The 22,988-nt window shown below is 40.7% G+C and overlaps 1 protein-coding gene across 2 annotated transcripts in view; it reads left to right on the top strand.

Annotated features, from left to right (window-relative positions):
- Positions 1 to 22,988, top strand: part of NDFIP1 (Nedd4 family interacting protein 1) — a 76,787-nt gene that overhangs the window by 17,426 nt on the left and 36,373 nt on the right. Inside the window, exon 1 of one of the 2 annotated variants that reach the window (XM_045075352.1) lies at positions 3,032 to 3,311. The exons of the other annotated variant lie outside the window; for it this stretch is intronic. Coding sequence (XP_044931287.1) covers positions 3,249 to 3,311 — 63 coding nt within the window. The 5' untranslated portion in view covers positions 3,032 to 3,248. Of the gene's footprint in view, positions 1 to 3,031; positions 3,312 to 22,988 lie in introns of those variants that run through there. 2 annotated transcript variants of the gene reach the window in all.

Raw genomic sequence — 22,988 nt, 5'->3', positions numbered from 1 at the left:
AATGAGATATTAGACCAATGAAGCTTTGTTTAAAATTTAACAAACCCTTTTTGGTTACTTATTGAGCTCAGTACTGCCAAGGACATGCCTCAGGTGGATGTGAAAGACTGAAGACTACATCTACTCTGGAGGAGATTTTTATCTGAAGGGGGTGAGGGGAGTAGAGAAACGGACATGAGCTATGCTCTTACTTTCCATAATATTTCTCTTCTCTCTCAGGATGGATGATTCAGAGTCAGCAATTCACATAAAGAGTATTGCACATGGAAAGTATTACTGCTATTCTGTGGGGAAATAAGTTTCTAAGTGCAGCAATCTGAAATTAATAACTTTCTCTGTGGAAACTCTCTTTGACAACATCTTCAGATGAAGCCAAAGAGTGCAATTTTTATAGCCTTGGATTATCTTTGCTGTCTGCTTGGCTTGCAGCAGGCATGGATATGTGAGTCAGAAATTCAGTTTTCCCCTTCACTGTACAGTTTGCTTGCCAACTGGAGACCTTATACAGCGGTGACTCAGTTTCTCAACTTCCCAATTTACCCATCCATTGAATCAACACAAATCATCTCCATTTGTTTAATAAAGGCTTTGTGGGGAACTCAGAGAGAGAGAGAGAGAGAGAGAAGGACCAAGACTTCACTGTGAACGCAAAACAATTTGGTTCGGGGTATCAGAAAAGGAGTAGGAAAGGGAGACTGGAAGCTGCAGATGAATTTATTTTCTTTCAAGAGAAAATGTTTCAGGGAGAGAGCCCAGTATTTATATTATGTTCATAAGCAGGGAGTGTATCGCTATTGAGGGAGAAAGTAATTTAGGAAAGAAGTAGATGGTAAGGGTAACAACATCTTTTCCACAAACGTCACCATGCCGCCGACGTGTGTAAAGATGGCAGCTGTTGCTCCCATAGCCATATGCGGCAGCACAGATTTTTTTTTATTCCTCCTTACACGTAAATTTAGATATTTGGGCAAAGATATCTGGATTTCTACTTTTTACTGGTGAGATTTTAAAGCATTTCAAATTTGACATTTTTTTTCCCCTCATATAAGACCACAAGGTAGGACATTATGTGCAGAATGGTTGACTGTACCTTGTTACATTTAAAGGTGGTTTCTCTGGATTAAAAGCAGTTAAGGGGCAGAGTAAGGAGTATACCACTTTGGGACTCTCAGATTGGCATCTGGATTTGTTCACTTCTCCAAAGTGAAAATATGTGAGGCTAACACTTGGATTTTGGGACAGACATGTAGGAGTTTGGAAACTGGTGGAGAACTTAAAGTGAGGAAGATAAATATCTAAGATTTTTTATTGATTACAATTAGCTCATGTATGCAGAAACCTCAGGGTAGGTTCAAAACACAGCTACGGTGAAAAAATATGTAGTTAACTAAACTTGAAAATCAGAGGCTAAAACAATAAGTGTATTAACGCCAACTCTAGATGACTAACTTGGAAAGGCAATCAAGAAGAAATGGAAATTGCAAAAAGCTTCAAATATCCTTCCCACCCCTCCCCCCACCCCTCCCCCACCCCCGTGTTGGACTTGTGGGTAGAAGCAATTCCAGGTGGCTGGGTATGACAGAAGGAAACAACAGACCTCATATGTGTGCTGTGCTAGATGCTATAGGAGATATAAAAATATTTAAGCGATACATACTTTCATCTTCACAGCGTTTGTAATTTAGTTGCACAGTAATGGTTAACAATGCTGGTTTAATGGGTTTACATTCCAGCTTTCACCCTCACTAGCCTTGGGTGAGATATTTAATCTCTTCAAGCTTAATGTCCTCATGTGGGAAACATTGGTAATTGTACCGCCTATATGGCAATTCTGCCTGCCTCCTTTCAGTTTTTCCGCAAGGCAAGCTCTCACTCCTGTCACAGCCTTTGCAAATGTTCCTGCTATCAGAAAAGCTCTCAGCATGGCTGAATCTTTGGATTTTGGCCCTTCATGTCCCCTCTTTAGAGAGCTTTGGTTCAGAAAAATATCCTGGAGTGGAGTAACCCTCTGGGGTCTCCTCCCTGTTCTAGAGCTTTGTATTATCACTTTGCTATCACTTAATAAACTTTGCTTTGCTGCCTACCAAAAAAGAAAAATATCACGTACAGGCTCCTGGTGGCTCAGTTGGTTAACAGCCCAACTCTTGTTTTCAGCTTGGGTATTGATCTCAGGGTCCTGAGTTCAAGCCCCAGATTGGACTCCACGCTGGGTGGAGCCTTCTTTAAATAAATAAATAGTAATTATAATTACAAATTAAAATATAATTATTTTATAATTATATATTATATATATCAGAATATATATACATATATGTATAAGACAGAAAAATAGCATGTCTTTATCTACAGATGAGGGTGTTAAAGTACTGAAGGCTGTTTTAAAAGGAAGATGCTATTATTATTATCCATCCTAGGGTTTGTTTGAGATCTAAGGAGTTCTGGAGGATGTAGGTTAGGAAACTTTTCTGTAATGGCCGAATAGCAGGTAAGAGGATTTATGAGCCGTGCTCAACAAATGGGAACGGCATGGACAACAAAACGTGAATTTCTTACACTTTCCACTGCCACTGGACGGTATTTGGCCTCTGCCCTGCGGTCGACAGACCCCTGATCCACGAAGACCGCAGACAAGAAGGGACCCGGAAAAGAACCGAGATCGGGCAGCAGGTACCAGGGAGCAGATCGCTGCCGTGCCAGGCTGTCAACCTCCCTGCGCGCCAACGACCTCTTAGATGGGGTAGTGGCCCCTAGGTCGGGGTGTGAGACGAGGGTTAGAAGAGAACACACGTAGAAAGCTCAAAGCTTTCTTTCATGAGGTGCTCCTCAGTGGGTAATTCGTTTTCAGCGGCCTCTCCGCGGAAGGCTTCAGGCCCCGGGCCGCAGCCCCGGGCCGCAGGGCGGACGAGCGGCCGACCCCACCCCGGGCGGCGGCTCCGCGGGACTCTAGGCGCGGCGCGGGGCGAGGCCTGGCCGGGCGGCGCGGCGCGGCGCGAGTCGAGGGCGGGGCGGCAGCGCAGCGTCGTCGTCCGCGTCTCCGCCTCCTCCCCAGGGGCCGCGTCGGAGCCTTGGCGGCGGTGGCGACGGCGGCGGCGCGCACGGCCCGAGGAGAGCGGCTTGCCTGGAATCGGCGGCGGCCATCGAGACCCACCCGAGGCGCGTCTCCCTCGGTCTCCCGGGGCTCCCAGGCCGCAGCGCCCGCGCCCCTTTAGCTCGCTCGCTCGCATTCCTTCCCTGCGGCCGGCTGCGCCATGGCGTTGGCGTTGGCGGCGCTGGCGGCGGTGGAGCCGGCCTGCGGCAGCCGGTACCAGCAGGTGAGCAGCGCAGAGTCCCGCCCCCCGGCCTCTGGCCCCGGGCCCCCGACCCTGCCCTGCTGGCCGCTTCGCGCGTCTCTGGCCCAGCCGGTGGCGGACGCGACGCCGCGGCTGGACAGGCCGCGCGGGGCCTGGACGGGCGGGCCGGGCCGGGCGAGCCCCGCGCTCAGATTCGAGGCCGCCGCGGGCCCGGCCCATCCCTCCGCGACCTGGGGCGGCACTGGGGCGGCGGAAAACCTTTACCCCGCAGCGTTTCCCGCAGTTCCCGCGGCGGGCGGGTCCCCGAGGCAGAAGGCGCCACCCTCGGGAGTTAGCGACCCGGGGGCATTCAGTTTTTCTTGCTCCGCTTTTGGTTTGATGTCATTGGAAAGGGGGCGGGGGGCGAAAAAGGCAAGCAGGAGGTGGGAAAGGAAACGAGGTGGAGAGAAAAGATTAAAATCGCTGCTACTGCGGCCGACAGCTCCCCGCGACGAGAGGATTGCTCCGGGTTTCAAAGCCTAATCTGTTTGTCGAAACCCATCCACCTCGCCTCCGTTTTAAGACAGAAGTCAAAAAAAATGAGACGAGAGGCAAGTCCGCAGTTTGCAGTAGGTTTGGGAAAGGCGATGTTTAATTGGGGCGATGCCCCAAAATGTCGAGCTTGCAGGGCGTGTGCCTCGGTGTGTGTTTTAAAAGCTTGGAAATGACGTTTAAGGAGATTTAATAGCATGGCTGGGGAGGAAATGTATAGGAGTATTATCCCGGTTATAATTTATAAATTGAGGCCCTGGGGAAAAGAGGTGCTTGTTTTACTTGCCTGTGTCTGTAGCTGGGTTCCCCTCGGAAATTCAGAGACAATCTGCAGGGGGTTTAGTGGTATTTAACCTAATACATCATAATTGTGGGAATTAAGCCAGATGGGAACTGGTGTTGATTGGAACCGCAGATAACAGCTAGCGTTTTGTCCTTTCAGACGTTTTTGATAGAATTTTTATACATATGTCAGGCGTGCTTTTATGAAATTTAAGTGTCCTATCATTGATGAGCTAAAGTTTTTATTTTAGAAATAAGGAAAAGCAGTATGATTAAAACATTTAGATTAACCCAGTACAGCCAGTTACCAGTTTGTTTTGCTGTCATCAGGCCTGTGTTGTAATTTCCTCTCTTCTCCAGTGGACTTCTGAAATGACTGGTTAAGAATTTAGCTTCTTGGTTTCATAAACACACCCAAACTGTGGCAATGCAGTCTAGTCCTCAGATCTCTCACAGCCTGGGGTCTGGCACATGCTTTTTTGTATGACCTTGGCCAGACTCTAGGTTCCTCCCTGCTTTAGTAAAACACAAATGACAGGTGTCACTTAAGTCACTTAACTCTCTTCGCAGTGTTCAGAAACCACACATACCCCACACTGTGATCTGATTCATTCTTTTCATCCTGCTTCGGATAAGGCAAACAAGCAAAAAGCTATGGCTTTCTTTGTACTGCCATCTTCTTGAGCTATCAGGTAATGCTGACATATTGCTGGAATACAAAAAATTTGGTGGAGTATTGAAACTATGTATTCCTTCGTGAAGTAGTTAGTTAATAGTTTTTAAAAAGCAGAGTTGAGGTATGTCAGGGACAGGTCATTTTTATTTTTAAAAATCATTGTGTTTTAGAAATAACCTCCAAAAAACATGGGGGGAAAAATCTATGACTCATAGGTAACCAAAGTTAATATTTTGATGTGTATCTTTGTGGACTTATAGGTATGTAAATATACGTAATTATAAGTTAGTATACATGGGTACAGATAAGGAAAGCTAATATTGACTGAGCATTTACTATGTGCCAATCACGGTACTAAGTGCTTTATATCCATTATTTCATTAATCCTCATAAAACCCCCATGAGGCAGGGTTTGGTATTACTGTATAGATGACAAAGTCAAGAGTCCAAGAGGATCATTAGCTTACTCAAGGTCACAGCCTCTAAGTAGTGATTACAAGGATAAATACACACTCACCTACTTAAAACACAGGCTCACGTTCCAAATATAGGCATATGCATTAACAGAGATATATGTGCCTATGTATTTTCTCATACATACATATACAGGCACATCTTTGTACACATGTACCATTCCATGGGCCTCTGGTTATTTGTACACATTTGGCATATGTGTACATATGTATGTTTACACACCCACTATGCCCATGTGTATCTTGTTCTCACACATGTGCATTTGTGTATGTGTATTTGTTCACATGTATGTACAGAGGTAAACAATATAGCTGTATAAGGTAGGTTATTATTTTCATGTCTGCATAGCATGTAACTGTGGTTGTACTATAGTTCAAGTCAGTTGCCTTTTCGTCACTAAGTATGTTCATAATTTTTTTTCTTCACTGAAGTTTACATACATTTTACATATATCATTTACATACATCTTCATCTCTTTTCCTTAGTATAAATTTTCAGATGTGGAAACAATTGGTCAGAGAGTATACATATTTAAAAGGCTTTTGCATTATAGAATATCAGCGAATTGTCCAGGCAACTTGATAGGAGGATGATACTTTGGTTGTGACAAAAGGTAGTTCTGACTTCTGTTTGATCTGGTTAATCACATAGAGCTGGTTCTGTAGTAAAATAAATGCAATGAAAGACTGTATGATTCTTTACTAAATACAAACACAAGTTTGCCTTTATGGTTTTTTTATTGGTAGTGCAGTGTGTGCACAACTTGAATTTAGCATTATGACAGATCGCACAGGAAGCCTAGTCTCAGAGGTTCCCTGTGGTTGTTGTTTTGTTTTGTTTTTTGCCCTTTTTGCATTTTGAAGGTGAGATTGTATATCCAAGCCTTCAGAAGCTTCAGAAAGGTGTAGAGAGGTCCAGTGTCATGAAATTTGTAATACGTAGCTCTCTCTGAAGACATTTATTTCTGTTCGTTCTAAGCCCTCTTTGCCTCAGTGGAATGTATGTTTGTCTGTTTTAGGAATTTCGCCAAATACTTCCTGAAATGTTTTCAGATCTTTGGATTTGGAATCTAATCTAAGGAGGCAACAATGACACTGCCATGTAGGCTTACAAATAGACTGCAGAATGTTTAGTTCTAGGCTTACTGGCTGCTAAGGAAGTTGCCCATTTGTAAGCATCACTAGTAAGTTTGTAATGCGGTCTGATGACATTGTAGAGCTGCTTTGGGAATGATACCTTTTTGGATAAATTCTCTCAGGATTCTGGAGGAAGGTTTTGATAGATCAGGGAAAGAATTTCATCTTTGCCAGGCCAAACCATGTTCATGCTAAAGTGTTAAATGAAGTCACGATCCTGGAGGAAGGGGCGAAAAGTGCCCATGTGGTTTTTTTTTTTTTTAGTTTAAAAAGTAATTATATCTTAGAGTGTCCCTTAGAATGTTACATCAAGATTTTAAGGTTATTTTGCTGTATTTTTGGCCTATATGTCCAATGATCAAAGAAAGTTTTTCCAAAAATACTGAGATGGGTAGAATTGTATTTTTTAAAAACTTTAAAAAAATCGTGGTAAAATAATATATATAATTTACCATTTTGACCATTTTTAAGAGTACAGTTCAATGGCATTAAATACATTCACATTGTTGGGCAAACACTGCCATCAATGTACAGAGCTTTTTTATCTTCTCCAGCTGAAACTCCATACCAAATAAACAATCTCCCCTCTTTCCCAGACCTACAACCATTGTTCTATTTTCTATGAATTTGATTACTCTAATACTTCATGTAAGTGGAATTATGTAGTATTTGTCCTTTTGTGACTGGCTTATTTCACTTAGCTTCATATCCTCCGGCTTTATCCATGTTGTACCCTGTGTCAGAATTCTAAGTTTGTTTATCCATTCATACATTGATGCACACAGTTGGGGTGCTTCTGCCCCTTGACCAGTGTGAATAATGCTGCTGTGAATATGGGTGTACGTGTGTCTTTTGAGTCCCAGCTTTCAGTTCTTTTTACTCAGAAGTAAAATTGCTGCTTCATGTGGTACTGTTTTTTAAAATTTTTTAAAAATTTAAAAAAAAATTTTTTTTATTTGACAGAGACAGTGAGAGAGGGAACACAAGCAGGGAGAGTGGGAGAGGGAGAAGGAGGCTCTCCGCCGAGCAGGGAGCCTGATGTGGGGCTCAATCCCAGTACCCTGGAATCACAACCTGAGCCAAAGGCAGACTTAACAACTGAGCCACCCAGGCACCCTTAAAATGTTTTGATTAAAAAAATACTTTTCCATAGTACCTATACTACTTTCTATTCCTACCAGCAGTGGGTAAGAGTTCCAGTTTTGCAGGGGGTGGGTGGGTAAGAGTTTCAGTTTTTAACATCCTCATCAACACTTGTTATTTTTTGATAAAGCCATCCTAATGGGCATGAAGTTGTAGCTCATTGTGGTTTTGATTTACATTTCCCTAATGATTAGTGATATTGCGAATTTGTTCATGTGCTTATTGGTCATCTGTAAATCTTCTTTGGAGAAATGAATGTTCAAGTCCTTTACCCATTTTTGAATTGGGTTCTTTGCTTTTTGTTGAGTTGTAGGAGTAGAGTCATTTCTTAGTATTTATTTACATTTTCAACTTTTTACTATGAAAATTCCAAATGTATACTAAAATATGGTATAATTCATCAAAAATACTCATCACTCAGCTTCAACAGTGATCAACAAATGGGTAATGTTGTTTCATTTATACTTCCCACCATTATTTTGAAGCAAGTCTTAGAAATCATGTTATTACATCCTGGGGCGCCTTGGTGGCTCAGTAGGTTAAAGCCTCTGCCTTTGGCTCAGGTCGTGATCCCAGGGTCCTGGGATCGAGCCCCGCATGGGGCTCTCTGTTCAGCGGGAAGCCTGCTTCCCCTTCTGTTTCTGCCTGTCTCTCTGCCTACTTGTGATCTCAGCAAATAAAAAATAAAAAATCTTAAAAAAAAAAAAATCATGTTACTACATCCATAAATATTTTTGTGTGTAACTCTAAAAGATGTTAAAAGCACTTAGTATTACATAAGAAATAAATCATGAGAACCCTTTTATAAGCTGTTTTGAATATGGAAACAGAATTTGTGAGTGTCAGGAGCTGTAGATCTGCAACTGTGATTCTTTTTTGACTCCCTCTTGGTAAGCAGTGACTGTTTTTTGTAGCAGTGATTGGATTCTTGCTGATCCATTAATTTTCTTGCCTGTTCCTACTGGTGACCACTTGTTAGGGGAGATTTAGTTGGTTTTATCATGCTCTCTTTGCACTGAAAACAGGGCAGAACTTCTTAGTTGGGGTAGAGACTAATGCCCAGTTGAGGAAATCCTGGCATCATCTCAGCTGATGCCACCCACTGGTTTGCCTGCTCATAACTTCAAATTACTTTCTGCTAGATACTGATTATGTCACATCACTTTACATAAAATTACATTATAAAATAAATCCTTCTGTGAGAGTGACTTTGTATTCTTACAAATAAAAAAAAAGGAAAGGCTTGAAGAGGTTCAAGTGCCATCTTTTTTTTTTTTTAAGATTTTATTTGTTTATTTGACAGAGAGATCACAAGCAGACAGAGAGGCAGGCAGAAAGAGAGAGGGAGAGGCAGGCTCTTTGCTGAGCAGAGAGCCTGATAATGGGGCTCAATCCCAGGACCCTGAGATCATGACCTGAGCGGAAGGCAGAGGCTTAACCCACTGAGCCACCCACATGCCCCAAGTGCCATCTTCTGATTTATCTGTCCTTAGGGCTTTAAAATAATTACTTTGGTTTCTTAAGAATTTACTTTGGTGTTGTCTTTGAACAAGTACAGCTATTTATGGGGCACCTGGATGGCTCAGTGGCTTAAGGATCCTGGGACCCAGTGCCCTGTTGGGCTCCCTGATAGTGGAGAGCCTGCTTCTTCCTCTCCCGCTACCCCTACCCCTTTCTTGTGCGCGCACTCTCTCTCTCCGTCTCTCTCCCCCCTCTCCCTCCATCGCTTACTGTCTATTTCAAATAAATAAATTCTTAAAAAAAATGAGTACATATGTTTAGTAGAACATATTCTCGTAGTGGATGGTGCCCAATTTAGATAAAGCAGCTTCTAACAGTTTGGAGATTGATGCTGATAATAAGATTGATGTCTTACCTTTGTTCTCAAATTATTTTTGCCAATATAGGCTGTTGGTAAATACCATACATTGAATTTTGAGCTTTACATAATCCAGTTGTAGTTGATTCTAGTGGCTGTCTAGATAGAAGTGCAGGATGTGTTGTTTCACCTTCACCAAGTGTAGTAATAAAGTGAGTGTTATTAGGCATCATTTAGCACTTCCTGCTGTTGAAATTAGGATGACTCATTTGTCTCCTTGAATAAAACAGTTTATTAAAAGTTATACATACTGGGTCTCAGTACTGTTCAAATTTAAGAATGTTTCTGGTCAAATATTTTCTTACTGATTGAAATAGTTCCTTTCACATGTATGTTTCTTATCTTCCTTAGCAATTGGATATTGCCTTTTTTTCTTTTAATTCACATATCAGTTACTAGATAATGAGATGCTTGAATGTGATTTGGAGGTTTTTCTGGAAGTTGGATAGTTTATGAAAAGAAATACACAGGTTTAGGGAACAATTTCTGTTTAATAACAGTTTGATTTTATTTATTATTTAGTGCTTAAATGTGACATTTAAAATTAAACATTTCTTGTTAGGCATTAGTATACAGATACTCTTCATATATTCAAGTCAAAACAGTATACTTGTAAAAGAAAGCTTGATTTCCCTTCCTTTCCAGTCTCTTCTCAGGTGTAAGTGCTCAAGTTGGTGTGCATTCTTCAGGCCTTAATAATTTTTTTCCCTTTCCTTTTAATATTTAAAAATAACCTTTAATATTTGTAACATTATTAAACTTTCAGAAACCTTGAGAAGATAGTAGTTTCTGTATTCTCCAGATCCAGTTTTCTCTGTTAACATCTTACATTAGCATGAAACATTTATGATACTAATGAACCAGTACTGATACTTTATTATTAACTAAACTCCATACTTTATTCACATTTTTGTTTTAATTTTTTTAATACAACTTTTTTTTTTAAAAGATTTTATTTATTTATTTGACAGAGATCACAAGTAGGCAGAGAGGCAGGCAGAGAGAGAGAGGGGGAAACGCTCCCGCTGAGCAGAGAGCCCGATGTGGGGCTTGATCCCAGGACCCTGGGACCATGACCTGTGCCAAAGGCACAGGCTTTTTTTTTGTTTTTTTTTTTTTAAATTTTTTATTTATTATAAACACATATTTTTATCCCCAGGGGTACAAGTCTGTGAATCGCCAGGTTTACACACTTCACAGCACTCACCAAAGCACATACCCTCCTCAGTATCCATAACCCCACCCCCCTTCTCGCGACCCCCTTCCCCCCAGCAACCCTCAGTTTGTTTTGTGAGATTAAGAGTCACTTATGGTTTGTCTCCCTCCCAATCCCATCTTGTTTCATTTATTCTTCTCCTACCCACTTAAGCCCACATGTTGCATCATCACTCAAAGGCACAGGCTTTAACCCACTGAGCCACCCAGGCACCCCAGATTTTTGTCTTTTAATCTTATGTCCTTTTTTGTGTTCCACAATCCCATATAGGTTACCACCTAACATTTGGTTGTCATGTTACTTTAGGGTCTTCTTGGCTGTAATAGTTTCTCACATTTTCCTTGTTTTCGATGACCTTGACAGTTTTAAGTTTTTGTTTTTTTTTTTTAAAGATTTTATTTATTTATTTGACAGAGAGAGATCTCAAGCAGGCAGAGAGGCAGGCAGGGAGAGAGGAGGAAACAGGCTCCCTGCTGAGCAGATAGCCCGAAGCGGGACTCCATCCCAGGACTCTTTGAGATCATGACCCGAGCCGAAGGCAGCAGCTTAACCCACTGAGCCACCCAGGCACCCTAGTTTTGAGGAGTTTTGATCAGGTGTTTATAGGCTGTCCCTCAAATTGGGATTTTTTTGTGTGTTTGCAGTTTTATTGAGAAATAATTGACATACATCACTGAATAAGTTTAAGGCTTACAGCATTGTGGTTTAATTTACATATATTGTGAACTGATTGCAGTAGATTTACCCATCATTCCTCTGCTCATACAGTCAGTTGGATTTGTCTGAATCTTTTTTCATGATCATATTGGGGTTGTTGGTTTTAGTGAGGAAGACCACAGAAGTAAAGTGCCATTTCCAACACATCATACAGGAAAGCGTACAACCAATGTAACACTGTTGATGTTGACCTTAATCACCTGGTTGAAGTAGTATTTGTGATGTTTTTCTACTGTAAAATTACCCTCCCCCCCTTTGTACTGAGCTCTTTGGAAGGAAGTCACTATCTATGTACAATATACACTTAAAAATTAAAGAGTTATGCTCCACCTTGTGGAGGGCAGGGTATCAACATAAATTACTCAGAATTTTTCTGCATGGGATAGTTGTCTCTTCCTGTGAATTTATTTATTCAGTGGTACCAGGATGGACTCATTTATTTTATTCTTTGGGTTATAATCCCGTTCTCATTTATTTTGTGGCTCAGATTTTTGCACTTTTGGCCAGTGGAACTCTTTCATTTGGCACTTGTGTCCCTCTGACAGGATTCCATCATTTTGGGTTTTTTGAAGCACGCACTTTTGGTACAAGGCTCATCGTGTATATTTCCTGCGCCGTCGTGGAATCAGCTATTTCTCCAAGGAGCCTTGCTCCTTTTTTTTGAACAATGATACTAGAAACCAAGATCTGCGCACGTTGCTACTAGGAAGACACTGCTTCTAGGCCTTCTAAGTTAACAGAGTAAAGAAATACAGGTGGGTGTACCCATCTGTAAGCATTTCTATATGTAATCACTTGTATCTGTATTAAACTAACCAACTCGGACCCATTACTACATGGATAACTCTAGCCTACTACCTTGCCTTTCTGGAAGCTCCCACTTCAGCAGTGAGAATCCTTTCTCCCACCACCCACCATCCATTTACTTAATTCTTCAGTTCTAATACACATGTGTAGTGGTGTCAGAATTGTTACCCTACACCTCTGTAGGAAACACTTTTATCAACTAGAGGATAAGACATTTACACAGTTTCTTTTGCTTTTAGTCTTACAGATTGTACTGTTTTCCAAAGTTGCTTAGGTTAGCACCTTTCTCCTCACCTTCTTTAGTGGAGTTGTTTGAAACTTAGCAGTAGTTAGATTGTTAAGAAGAATGGTTGGAGTGATTTCTCTTTTTTACCCCCAAAGTTGCTGTTAATAATCATGTTTTGCTTTTTAAAAAATTTCTTACAAACTTTCTTGTTTGTTAAAGTTTCAACTTAAAAGTTGCAGGGATAGTATAAAATAACACCCATATATTTATTGTTCACATTCACCTCAAACATGAGGGTCTGATTAACAATGAAATACAGTGCTATAAAAATTGAAAGTACTATTAGTAAAAACCCAAGTCCCTTTTTAAAAAAATTAACATGTAATGTATTATTTGCCCCAGGGGTACAGGTCTGTGAATCATCAGTCTTACACAATTCACAGCACTCCTCATAGCACATACCCTCTGCAATGTCCATAACCCAACCACATCATCCCTGCCACCCCCCACCCCTCCAGCAACCCTCAGTTTGTTTCCTGAAATTAAGAGTCTCTTATGGTTTGTAAAATCCAAGTCACTTTAACCTCACAGTTCTTTCTCTGTAGAATTATGTGCTTGTTTTGCAATTTATTTTGTTAAATTATTTTTTTTTTAAAGATTTTATTTATTTGAGTGAGAAGAGAGAGAGAGCACAAGAAAGGAGGGTCAGAGGGAGAAGCAGACTCCCTGCTGAGTAGAGACCAGATTAGGGACTCTGTCCCAGGACTCCAGGATCGAGACCTCAGCCAAAGGCAGTCGCTTAAGCAACTAAGCCTCCCAGGTGCTTGTTAATAAATTATTTTTAACTTATTATGTCCTTGTGAAATTTAGCTGAAATTTTATGGACTAGGCTATCAGGAATATGGTGTTCTTAGTATTTTGAAGCTTTTGTTTTAGGAGTTTTATTTTATAGCATCCAAACTTTTCATACAACTTTGTGTTAATAAGCAGGGTTTGTTTTGTTTTGTACAGTAATCTATCCCCAGCATGGGGCTCAAACTCATAACCCTGAGATCAAGAGTTGCATGCTCTACCACCTGAGCCAGCCAGGTGTCCCAATAAGCAGTTTGAAGCTTGTAGTGTAGGCCTCACTATCTGGAAGGTTCACTTTGGACATAGAGACTGATTCAGGAGAATGTAAAAGGACTTTATTAAAACATCTAATCAGGGGGCATCTGGGTGGCTCAGTGGGTTGAGCCTCTGCCTTTGGCTCAGGTCATGATTCTAGGGTCGTGGGATTGAGTCCCGGGTCGGGCGCTCTGCTCAGCGGGGAGCCTGCTTCCTCCTCTCTCTCTCTCTCTCTGCCTGCCTCACTGCCTACTTGTGATCTCTGTCTGTCAAATAAATAAATAAAATCTTTTAAAAAAATTTAAAAAAACCCCATGTAATCAGTAATAGTCCATCTTCTGTCATGAAGCAAGAGTTTATGTGACTGTGGGTGAGAATTTTAACCTCTTTCTAGCCTTATTTTTTCTTTTGTAAAATGAAGTAGTTAGACTATATCATTTTGATTCCTTCCAACTTTATAATTGTTTTTGTATGTAGAAGCTTGTGGCTTTGATCTGAAGAGATGGCATTCTCTTCATGATTTAGCAAACTTCTTTCATGATGAATAATTTTTAAAAGTGATGTCAGTAAATATAGATGGTGAATGTATGCTAAAAGATAAAAGAAATTACGCATTGTTCAAAAATATAGAAAATATCTTTTTAATAGTATATTTTCAAAAAAATGGGTCACTGAGGACAGAATACTATTTTGTAATTTTTCAGTACTAGTTTTAAGTCTTTCCCTTATCCTCATCAGCGTCAAACATTTTATATTATAGGAAAAAATTAATAATGCTTTTAGAAATCAGGAAAAGTAATCAATAATTGCAACTTTTTCGGGACGCCTGGGTGGCTCAGGTCATGATCCTGGGATCAAGTCCCACATCAGGCTCCTTGCTCAGCAGGGAGACTACTTCTCTCTCTCACTCTGCCTGCTTGTGCTGTCTCTCTGTCAAATAAGTAAATAAAATCTTCAAAAAAAATAATTACAACTTTTTCAAATGTACTTTTTTGGGGGGTAGGAGTGGGGGCAGAGGGAAAGAGAATCCCAAGCAGGCTCCACACCAAGCACAGAGCCTGACATGGGGCTTTATCCCATGACCCTCAGATCATGGGATCCGATCTGAAATCAAGAGTAGGATGCTTAACCAACTGAGCCACCCAGGCACCCAAATGAACTTTATTTTTTTAGAGCAGTTTTAGGTTCACTATAAAATGATCATCCACTGTCACATAATTTTATTACTTCATGACAGAAGCTGGACTATAACTGGTTAGATGACTTTTTGTTTATTTGTTTTTAAAGATTTTTATTTTTAAGTAACCTCCGTACCCAATGTGGGACTGGAACTCAAAACCCCAAGATCTTGAGTTACACACTGTATCATCTGGACCAGCCAGGTGCCCCTGATTAGATGTTGTAATAAAGTCCTTGTGAAAGTGAGAAAATAGTAATTTTAGAAGTTTTGTAGCTTTTTTTTTTTTTTAAAGCTGGCTCTTTGAGCTCTAGTATTCTTATTAACTGCTTTTTAGTAGTTGGATTTTCACAAGTTTTGAAATTCTCATGTAACTCTTGAAACAGAGTAAGAAGTATGATTTGAGGGTAATCTGCATGAAATTATCATGTAACTGAAATTCTCATATAACTCTTGAAACAGAGTAAGAAGTATGATTTGAGGGTAATCTGCAATTGAGGGTCTTATACATGATTGATGGGTGGTACTAGATTCTTTTCAATGGTTTGTCCTCCTATGGCCGAATTGAATTTTCAGATGTAGCATTTTATTTTTTTATTATTATTTTTTAATATATATTTTTCAAGATTTTACTTATTTATTTATTTGATAGGCAGAGATCACAAGAAGGCAGAGAGGCAGGCAGACAGAGAGGAGGAAGCAGGTTCCCCGCTGAGCAGAGAGCCGGATGTGGGACTTGATCATGACCTGGGATCATGACCTGAGCCAAAGGCAGAGGCTTTAACCCACTGAGCCACCCAGGTGCCCCAGATGTAGCATTTTTTTTTTAAAGATTTTATTTATTTATTTGACAGAGATCACAAGTAGGCAGACAGGTAGGCAGAGAGAGAGGAGGAAGCAGGCTCTCTGCTGAGCAGAGAGCCCGATGTGGGGCTCCATTCCAGAACCCTGAGATCATGACCCGAGCCGAAGGCAGAGGCTTAACCCCCTGAGCCACCCAGGTACCCCCCAAATGTAGCATTTTAAACTGTACTTAAAATCAGTTCTACTCAGTCATAAATGTGAGGATAGGCAGCATTAATTCTCTTAGACCTTTTGGCCTGGTTTCATTTTAGGTAGCTAAGTGAGGTGATAAGAGTTATGTGATCTTGTGAGTTTCACAGCCATCTTGCCACCTTTCAGTGACAACTTTCAGATGACCAGCTGAGTAGAAAGGGAGAAGGTTTATGGGGGTCATGAAAGGTAATCATTGGCTTATTATATTAGCATCAGCTATTATTTGGAAGGTTAAAATATCTTTTCATGTATCAGGTTTGATATAATCCAAATGCCATTTTAAGTTTAATTTCCTATTTCAGTGAAATAGTAAAGTAAGAATCTGTGATTGTGTTTAAAAGGTCTCAACAATTACTGGGGCATGCCTTCTAACACTGATTTTGCATTTCTCTTAGCAGATTGCTTTATTATTTAATTGTCCCTGGTTAATGCTGTAGATACTTCTGAGAAAGGAACTTTTTTTTTTTTTACTTTAAAAAATTAAGACTGACTTTCAGATACTGCAGTGTTATTATAATAGGTTATTTAATGAAGGAAAATTCCACCATGCAGTTAGTGAAAAGGTTATTCAGTTATTTGTATTCACTCAAAAGTCTAGAAGGCTATTTGAAAGATTGGATTGGTGGTTTTTATTTTCTTCTCTATATTTTTGCCTATTGAGTGATTCAAGAAAATGTTTTATGGTCTTGATGTAACATGAATTATATTAATTCAGAGAAAGAGATCGCAGATAAAAGATACATTTTTAAAAAACATTTTATTAACATAAAATGTATTATTAGCCCCAGGGGTACAGGTCTGTGAATTGTTAGTCTTACATACTTCATAGTACTCACCATAGCACATATCTTCTCCAGTGTCTATAACCCAACCACCCTCTCCCTATCCCCACCCCCAACCCTCAGTTTGTTTTGTGAGATTAAGAGTCTCTTATGGTTTCTCTCCCTCCCGATCCCATCTTGTTTTATGTTTTTCCTTCCCTACCTGCTAAACCCCCCACTCTGCCTCTCAAATTCCTCATATCAGGAGATCATATGATAATTTTTTTTTAAAGATTTTATTTATTTATTTGTCAGAGAGAGAGCATGCAGGCAGACTGGCAGGCAGAGGCAGAGAGAGAAGCAGGCTCCCTGCTGAGAAAGGAACCCAATGCGGGATTCGATCCCAGGACTCTGGGATCATGACCTGAGCTGAAGGCAGCCGTCTAACCGACTGAACCACCCAGGCATCCCGATCATACGGTAATTGAAAAGACATAATTTTAAGATGGAAGAGCTCACCTGGTTCCAGGTAGGAAGCTTTTGAGAAGATGAATAGCTTGGTCTTGAAGGATGAGCAAGATAGTGAGGGAGAGAAGAATTTGGGGGAAGGGTGAACTCTTATGACTTGTTTCCAACAGGAGACATGTGTCAGGGCCAGGGCCTAGAGCACATCACCCTCTCTGGTCTGGAGGCCTTGTCCCCCTATGTCCATCTCCCAGGAATGCTTTCTCCCTCCTAGCCCCCTTCTTAGTTTAGGTAGTCTGTCCTAAGGGGAGTTTCAGTAATCTCCCCCCTCCAATTGGGTCAGTTTCCCCTGAGCACAGTGAGATTCCTCTTTTACAACACATTTTATAATCAGGTATTATTTTTTTTTAACGTGTAGTTCAGTTTTTATATCAAAATTATACATGCATATAGGTTAGAGTCAAATAAACCTTACAGGCTTATTACTAAAAACAGTAGTCTGTTTACTTGCCTGCTTCTTAGCTCTTTTAGCTGTTTCTTTTGCTTTTTTGTTGTTACCCTTGTAGCTAAAGAACATTTTATAGTGTGCTATGTCTTGATTTTTCAGTTTTTGTCGTTGGAAAAAAATTGACTTTACCACTATGGAGTGTACGGATTTGTCTTTTACCTCCCTACGTAGCTGCATATACTCTTAGTCTGTCTCTTCACTTTTCTGATATAATTGTATCCGTTATGTGGTTAGATCAATAGTCAGGATTTATAGTAATTGAAAGTAATAAATACTGTTCACAGCTGAGATATTTGGTGTCCTGTGGTTTCTTGTCCTTGCCTTAATTGTATTTGTTTTCCCTGAAGTTAATAATTATTTTGAGGGTAGGGAATTAGGTAAAATAGGTGATGGGGATTAAAGCGTGCACTGTGACAAGTATGAGGTCATATATGGAAGTGTTGAGTCACCATATTGTACACCTGAAACTAATATTACACTGTATGTTAACTGTACTGGAATTAAAATAAATTTTAAAGAGTAATTATTTTTTGTTTACTTAATTTCTGTGTACATATCATATATTGCTAGTAACACCAATTCATCCTCAGGCTCTTAAAACTAGTACTACCTCATAGTTTTTTTTAAAATATATTCAGATATATCAGGTATTTTATTGATATCATCGAGGGTGGGAAGGGGTCTTTCCTGGCCTTTTGACCCATTTTAGAAGATTGCTCCCAAGGTCTGCTGTTCAGCTATCATCCCGGGAGGTTCCTTTCCCAGGGTTTTTAATTGAAGCCCCTTTCTTTGATTCAGTTTTCTCCTTGGTTTATTGCCTCATATTCCTAGAACATAGCCTTCAGTATCCTTCTGAGGAAGAATGCATGGGAAGTTAAACCCCCTGCCTCTGTTTTTTGAGACTTTGTACATTGAAGACTTTTTTTTTAAATTTTTTATTTTTTTATTAACATATAATGTATTATTAGCCCCAGGGGTTCAGGTCTGTGAATCACCAGGTTTACACACTTCACAGCAGTTACCATAGTGAAGACTCTTATGTTACCTTCTCACTTAGACTTTTGGTCCAGAAACATTTTCCTTTAGAATTTTGAAGGCATTTACTCCGTTGCCTTCTGAGTTACACTGTTGTGCTCTTAGAACATGAAGCCAGTTTTGATGTCTGATTCTTCAGATGGGGTCTGCTTTTTGTAGCTCTCTGTCTCATACTCTTGGAAGTTTTTAGGAGCTTCTTTTTGTCCCTGCTACTATTCTACATTTCACTGTGTTGTATCTTGAGATTACTTTCATCCATTGTGCCAGGCATTCAGAGAGTCCTTTTGGTCTGGACACCCATATCTGTCAGTTCTAGTAAATTTAAAAAGGTTTTGTTTCCAGGTGCCTGGGCGGCACAGTGGGTTAAGTCTCTGCCTTTGGCTCAGGTCACGATCCTGGGGTCCTGGGATCAAACCCCGCATCAGGCATCTGCTTTCTCCCCTTCTCCTGCCTGCCTGCCTGCCTACTTGTGATCTCTGTCTGTCAAATAAATAAATAAAATCTTTTAAAAAAAAAGTTTTTATTTTCATACTATGGAAATAGTATGAAATGGATAATGAATGGATAAAGAAGGTGTGGTGTACACACACAGTGCAGTATTACTCAAACATCAAAAAGAGTGAAATCTTGCCATTTGCGAAGACATCAATGGAACTAGAGTGTATTATGCTAAGCGAAATAAGTCAATCAGAGAAAGACAGATACTGTATGATTTCACTCATATGTGGAGTTTAAGAAATTAAAGAGATGAACATATGTGGGGAGGAGAGAGAAATTTTAAGTGGTTCCTTTTTTTTTTTGAAACGATAAGAGACTTTTAATGATAATAAGAGAACAAACTGAGGGGTGACGGAGGTAAGTGAGGGGAGGGATGGACATTAGGAGGGCACTTATGAGAACTACTCCTGAAACCAACATTGCACTATATATTAACTAAATGGAGCTTAAATAAAATTTTGAAAAGAAAAAAATTAAAAGTTTTTGTTTGATTTTTCTCTGCTTTTTTTTTTTTCCTCTTTGGATCTATACCTACTTGTACTGATTCTTTAAAATGTTTTTTAGCCTCATATTTTTCATCTCTTTTTTTTTTCTACTTTCTATGAGATTTCTCAATTTTAAAATTTTTTAAAAAAACATTTATTTATTTACATAATCTCTGCCTAACGGGGGCTCAAATTTATGACCCCGAGATTAAGAGTTCTGTGCTCTTCCCACTGAGCCAGCCAGGCGCTCTGAGATTTCTCAGTATTAGATTCTAGCTCTTTGATAAAAGTTTAATCTGTTAGTTTTAATGTTCAAAAACGCTAATCTCCCCTTCTCTTTTTTTCTTTATAACACACCATCCTTGTTTCATGGTTCTGATGTTTTTCTCTCTTCTCTGAAATTATTGAAAACTTTTTCCTTTCTTCTAAGTTTTCATCCTCCTGCCTACTTGTTTCCTCCACATTGCATCTATTCTCTTTGTTTTGGTCTTCTGCGACTGTTAGAAGCTTTCATTAGGTGTGTGGTGGTCTTCACCTGCTTGGTTCAGAGTGCATAATCAGTAAAGCAGTTCAGAAGCTCAGTATACTTGATGGAGTTTCTTGTTGAACCTGACTAGGCTCTTGCTTTGAGTGACAGTGTCTTTAGGTCTCTTCTCTTGGGTTGCTCCATTTCCCCCACAGAATAGGCCTGGCTGCTGGTAAGAAGGGAGCTGAATGGGAGGAAGAAGGCTGGGAGATCTCAAAATGGAGTACATAAACCTCTCTCTCTCTCTTTTTTAAAAAGATTTTATTTATTTATTGGACCGAGAGAGCCAGAGAGTACAAACCAGGGGGTAAATGGCAGAGGGAGAAGCAGCCCCTCCTCCACTGAGGGAGGGAGCCTGATGTGGGTTAAATGCGGGGCTGGATCATGATCTGAGCTGAAGGCAGATAATTAACCAACTGAGCCACCCAGGCAGGTCAGTCATGTACAATCTTTCAGTCTTTTTTTTTTAAGATTTTATTTATTTGACAGACAGAGATCACAAGTAGGCAGAGAGGCAGGCAGCAGGGGGTTAGGGGGGTGGTAAGAGCAGGCTGCCTGCAGAGCAGAGAGCGTGATGTGGGGCTCATTCCAGGACCCTGGGATCATGACCTGAGCCGAAGGCAGAGGCTTTAACCCACTGAGCCACCCAGGTGCCCCGATAAACCTCTCTCTTAATCACTTGTTTCTGATATGCTACCCTTTCTCCTAAACTCCGTGTCTCCAGCCCAAAACTCTGTTTTACACTCTCCAGATAAGAAATCTCTAGTCTTCTGATGGGGATCTTAGGAGCTGTGTATTTCTGGCTACATCAGCAACCTTTCTGCTTTTAAATCTCATTGTCATTCTTACTTCACCAGTACCTGCTGCTACCACTTGAGCCTTTTGAAGATATAGGGCAAAACAGGTTGCTTTTCTGCTTTCTGGTTCAGGCTTCAGTTTTCTTGGGTCAGCTGTGGTAGTTGACACCTGTCATCCTGCTCCAGGCTTTCAGGATTTTACTGCTGCTTCCTGTCCTGGTGCTTGGCTCTATAGTTTTTTTGCCTTAAAATTAAAAACCTGGGTGCTCGGTCAGTTAAGCATCTACTTCTGCTCAGGTCATGATCCCAGAGTCCCCGGATCTGGTCACATATGGGGGGGGTGCGGGGGGGGGTCCCTGCTCAGTGGGGAGTCTGTTTCTCCCTCTATCCCCTCCCCTGCTCTGGGGCTTGGTCTCTCTCTCATTCACTTGCTCTCAAATAAATAAATAAAATCTGAAAAACAAAAAACCCCGTACTGACATTTATGGTTTAAGATGGCTTTGGAAGGGATAAGAAGTAATTGTGTGTGTTTAATCTTTAAGTGAAGAATTAAAATTGCATTTAATTCTTTTGGTTGCCTTTTCTTTGGTAAACTACAGACTTAGGTTAAACACACCAGTCACCTTTACTGTTGAGTCCTTTATCCGATACCAGGCATGGCCTTACTTGTTCCATTGAGTGATGTTAAATTAATCTAGCAGTTAAACACTTGTATAATGGAACATTCTGTGATGGTGGGATGGAGGGAAAGATATGAGATGCTTAATGTATCTCTCTTTCTTAGCTCACATTGTTCTTGAGGGAGAAGGGGACTTCATGATCAAATCTAAGTTAAGGCAGATTCACTTGAATACCTTTTCCCGTCCATAATCTCTGCCGTAGTTTGCTCTACCCCGGGCCTAATAATAATATAGTAATAAGCAGGCATAGCTTTTGGAACTTCTCAGCCTGAGGGAGCTGTGGTTGCTCACGAGGCTAGCAGAGCCAAGCAGGCTGTAGTCTGTGCTCGTTCCTGGCTTCTAGGCACGTCTTTCACTTTTGGTATCTGGACATTGATTTTACTGGGTTTTTAGTATATGTGCTGCCGAAGCGAGCACGACTTTACTGGGTTTTTAATGTAGACTGTGCCATTTCTTGGATGTACTATTTGGTTGTTATTATTTATTTATTTTTAACTTTTTTTTTCCTTTAAGATTTTATTTCTCGGGGCACCTGGGTGGCTCAGTGGGTAAAGCCGCTGCCTTCGGCTCAGGTCATGATCTCAGGGTCTTGGGATCCAGTCCCACATCGGGCTCTCTGCTCAGCAGGGAGCCTGCTTCCTCCTCTCTCTCTGCCTGCCTCTCTGCCTACTTGTGATCTCTCTCTGTCAAATAAATAAAATCTTTAAAAAAGAAAAAAAGAAGATTTTATTTCTCCATTTGAGAGAGAAAGAGAGCATGGCAGGGTGGGGGCATTACAGAGGGAGAGGGAGAAGCAGATTCTCCACTGAACAGGGAGTCCAACCCAGGGCTTGATTCCAGGACCCCAGGACAATGGGACCACGACCCAAGCCAAAGGGAGACACGCAACCAACTAAACCACCCAGGTACCCCCATTTGGTTGGTTTTAGAAGAAAAGAAAACATTCAAGGAATTACGGTGTGATTAAAATACTAATTTTCTGAGGCACCTGGGTGGCTCAGTGGATTAAAGCCTCTGCCTTTGGCTCAGGTCATGATCCCAGTGACCTGGAATGGAGTCCCACATTGGGCTCTCTGCTCAGCAGGGAGCCTGCTTCCTCCTCTCTGCCTGCCTCTCTGCCTACTTGTATCTCTGTCAAATAAATAAATAAAATCTTTAAAAAAGACACTAATTTTCCTTCATATGTACCAGCTTTATTGAACACCTATTTATACCTAGTGTACTATGCTAAGTGTTATTGGTTGAATACTAAATGTTAAATGTTTGTTGTTTCTCAGGAGATAAAGGTTGAAGATGTCTGTTTCTCATTTGTGCTTTTTTTTTTTTTTTCTAAGATTTTATTTATTTATTTGTCGGAGAGAGAGAGAGCACAGGCAGACAGAATAGCAGGCAGAGTGTCAGGCAGAGTCAGAGGGAGAAGCAGGCTCCCTGCCGAGCAAGGAGCCCAATGTGGAACTCCATCCCAGTACACTTAGGGATCTTGACCTGAGCTGAAGGCAGCTGCTTAACCAACTGA

This window comes from Mustela putorius, unplaced genomic scaffold, assembly GCF_011764305.1.
Source record: "Mustela putorius furo isolate JIRA1106 unplaced genomic scaffold, ASM1176430v1.1 tig00000145_pilon_pilon_pilon, whole genome shotgun sequence".
Taxonomy (NCBI): domain Eukaryota; kingdom Metazoa; phylum Chordata; class Mammalia; order Carnivora; family Mustelidae; genus Mustela; species Mustela putorius.
Note: the sequence above shows the minus strand (reverse complement) of the source record. Positions and strands in the feature narration are given on the sequence as shown.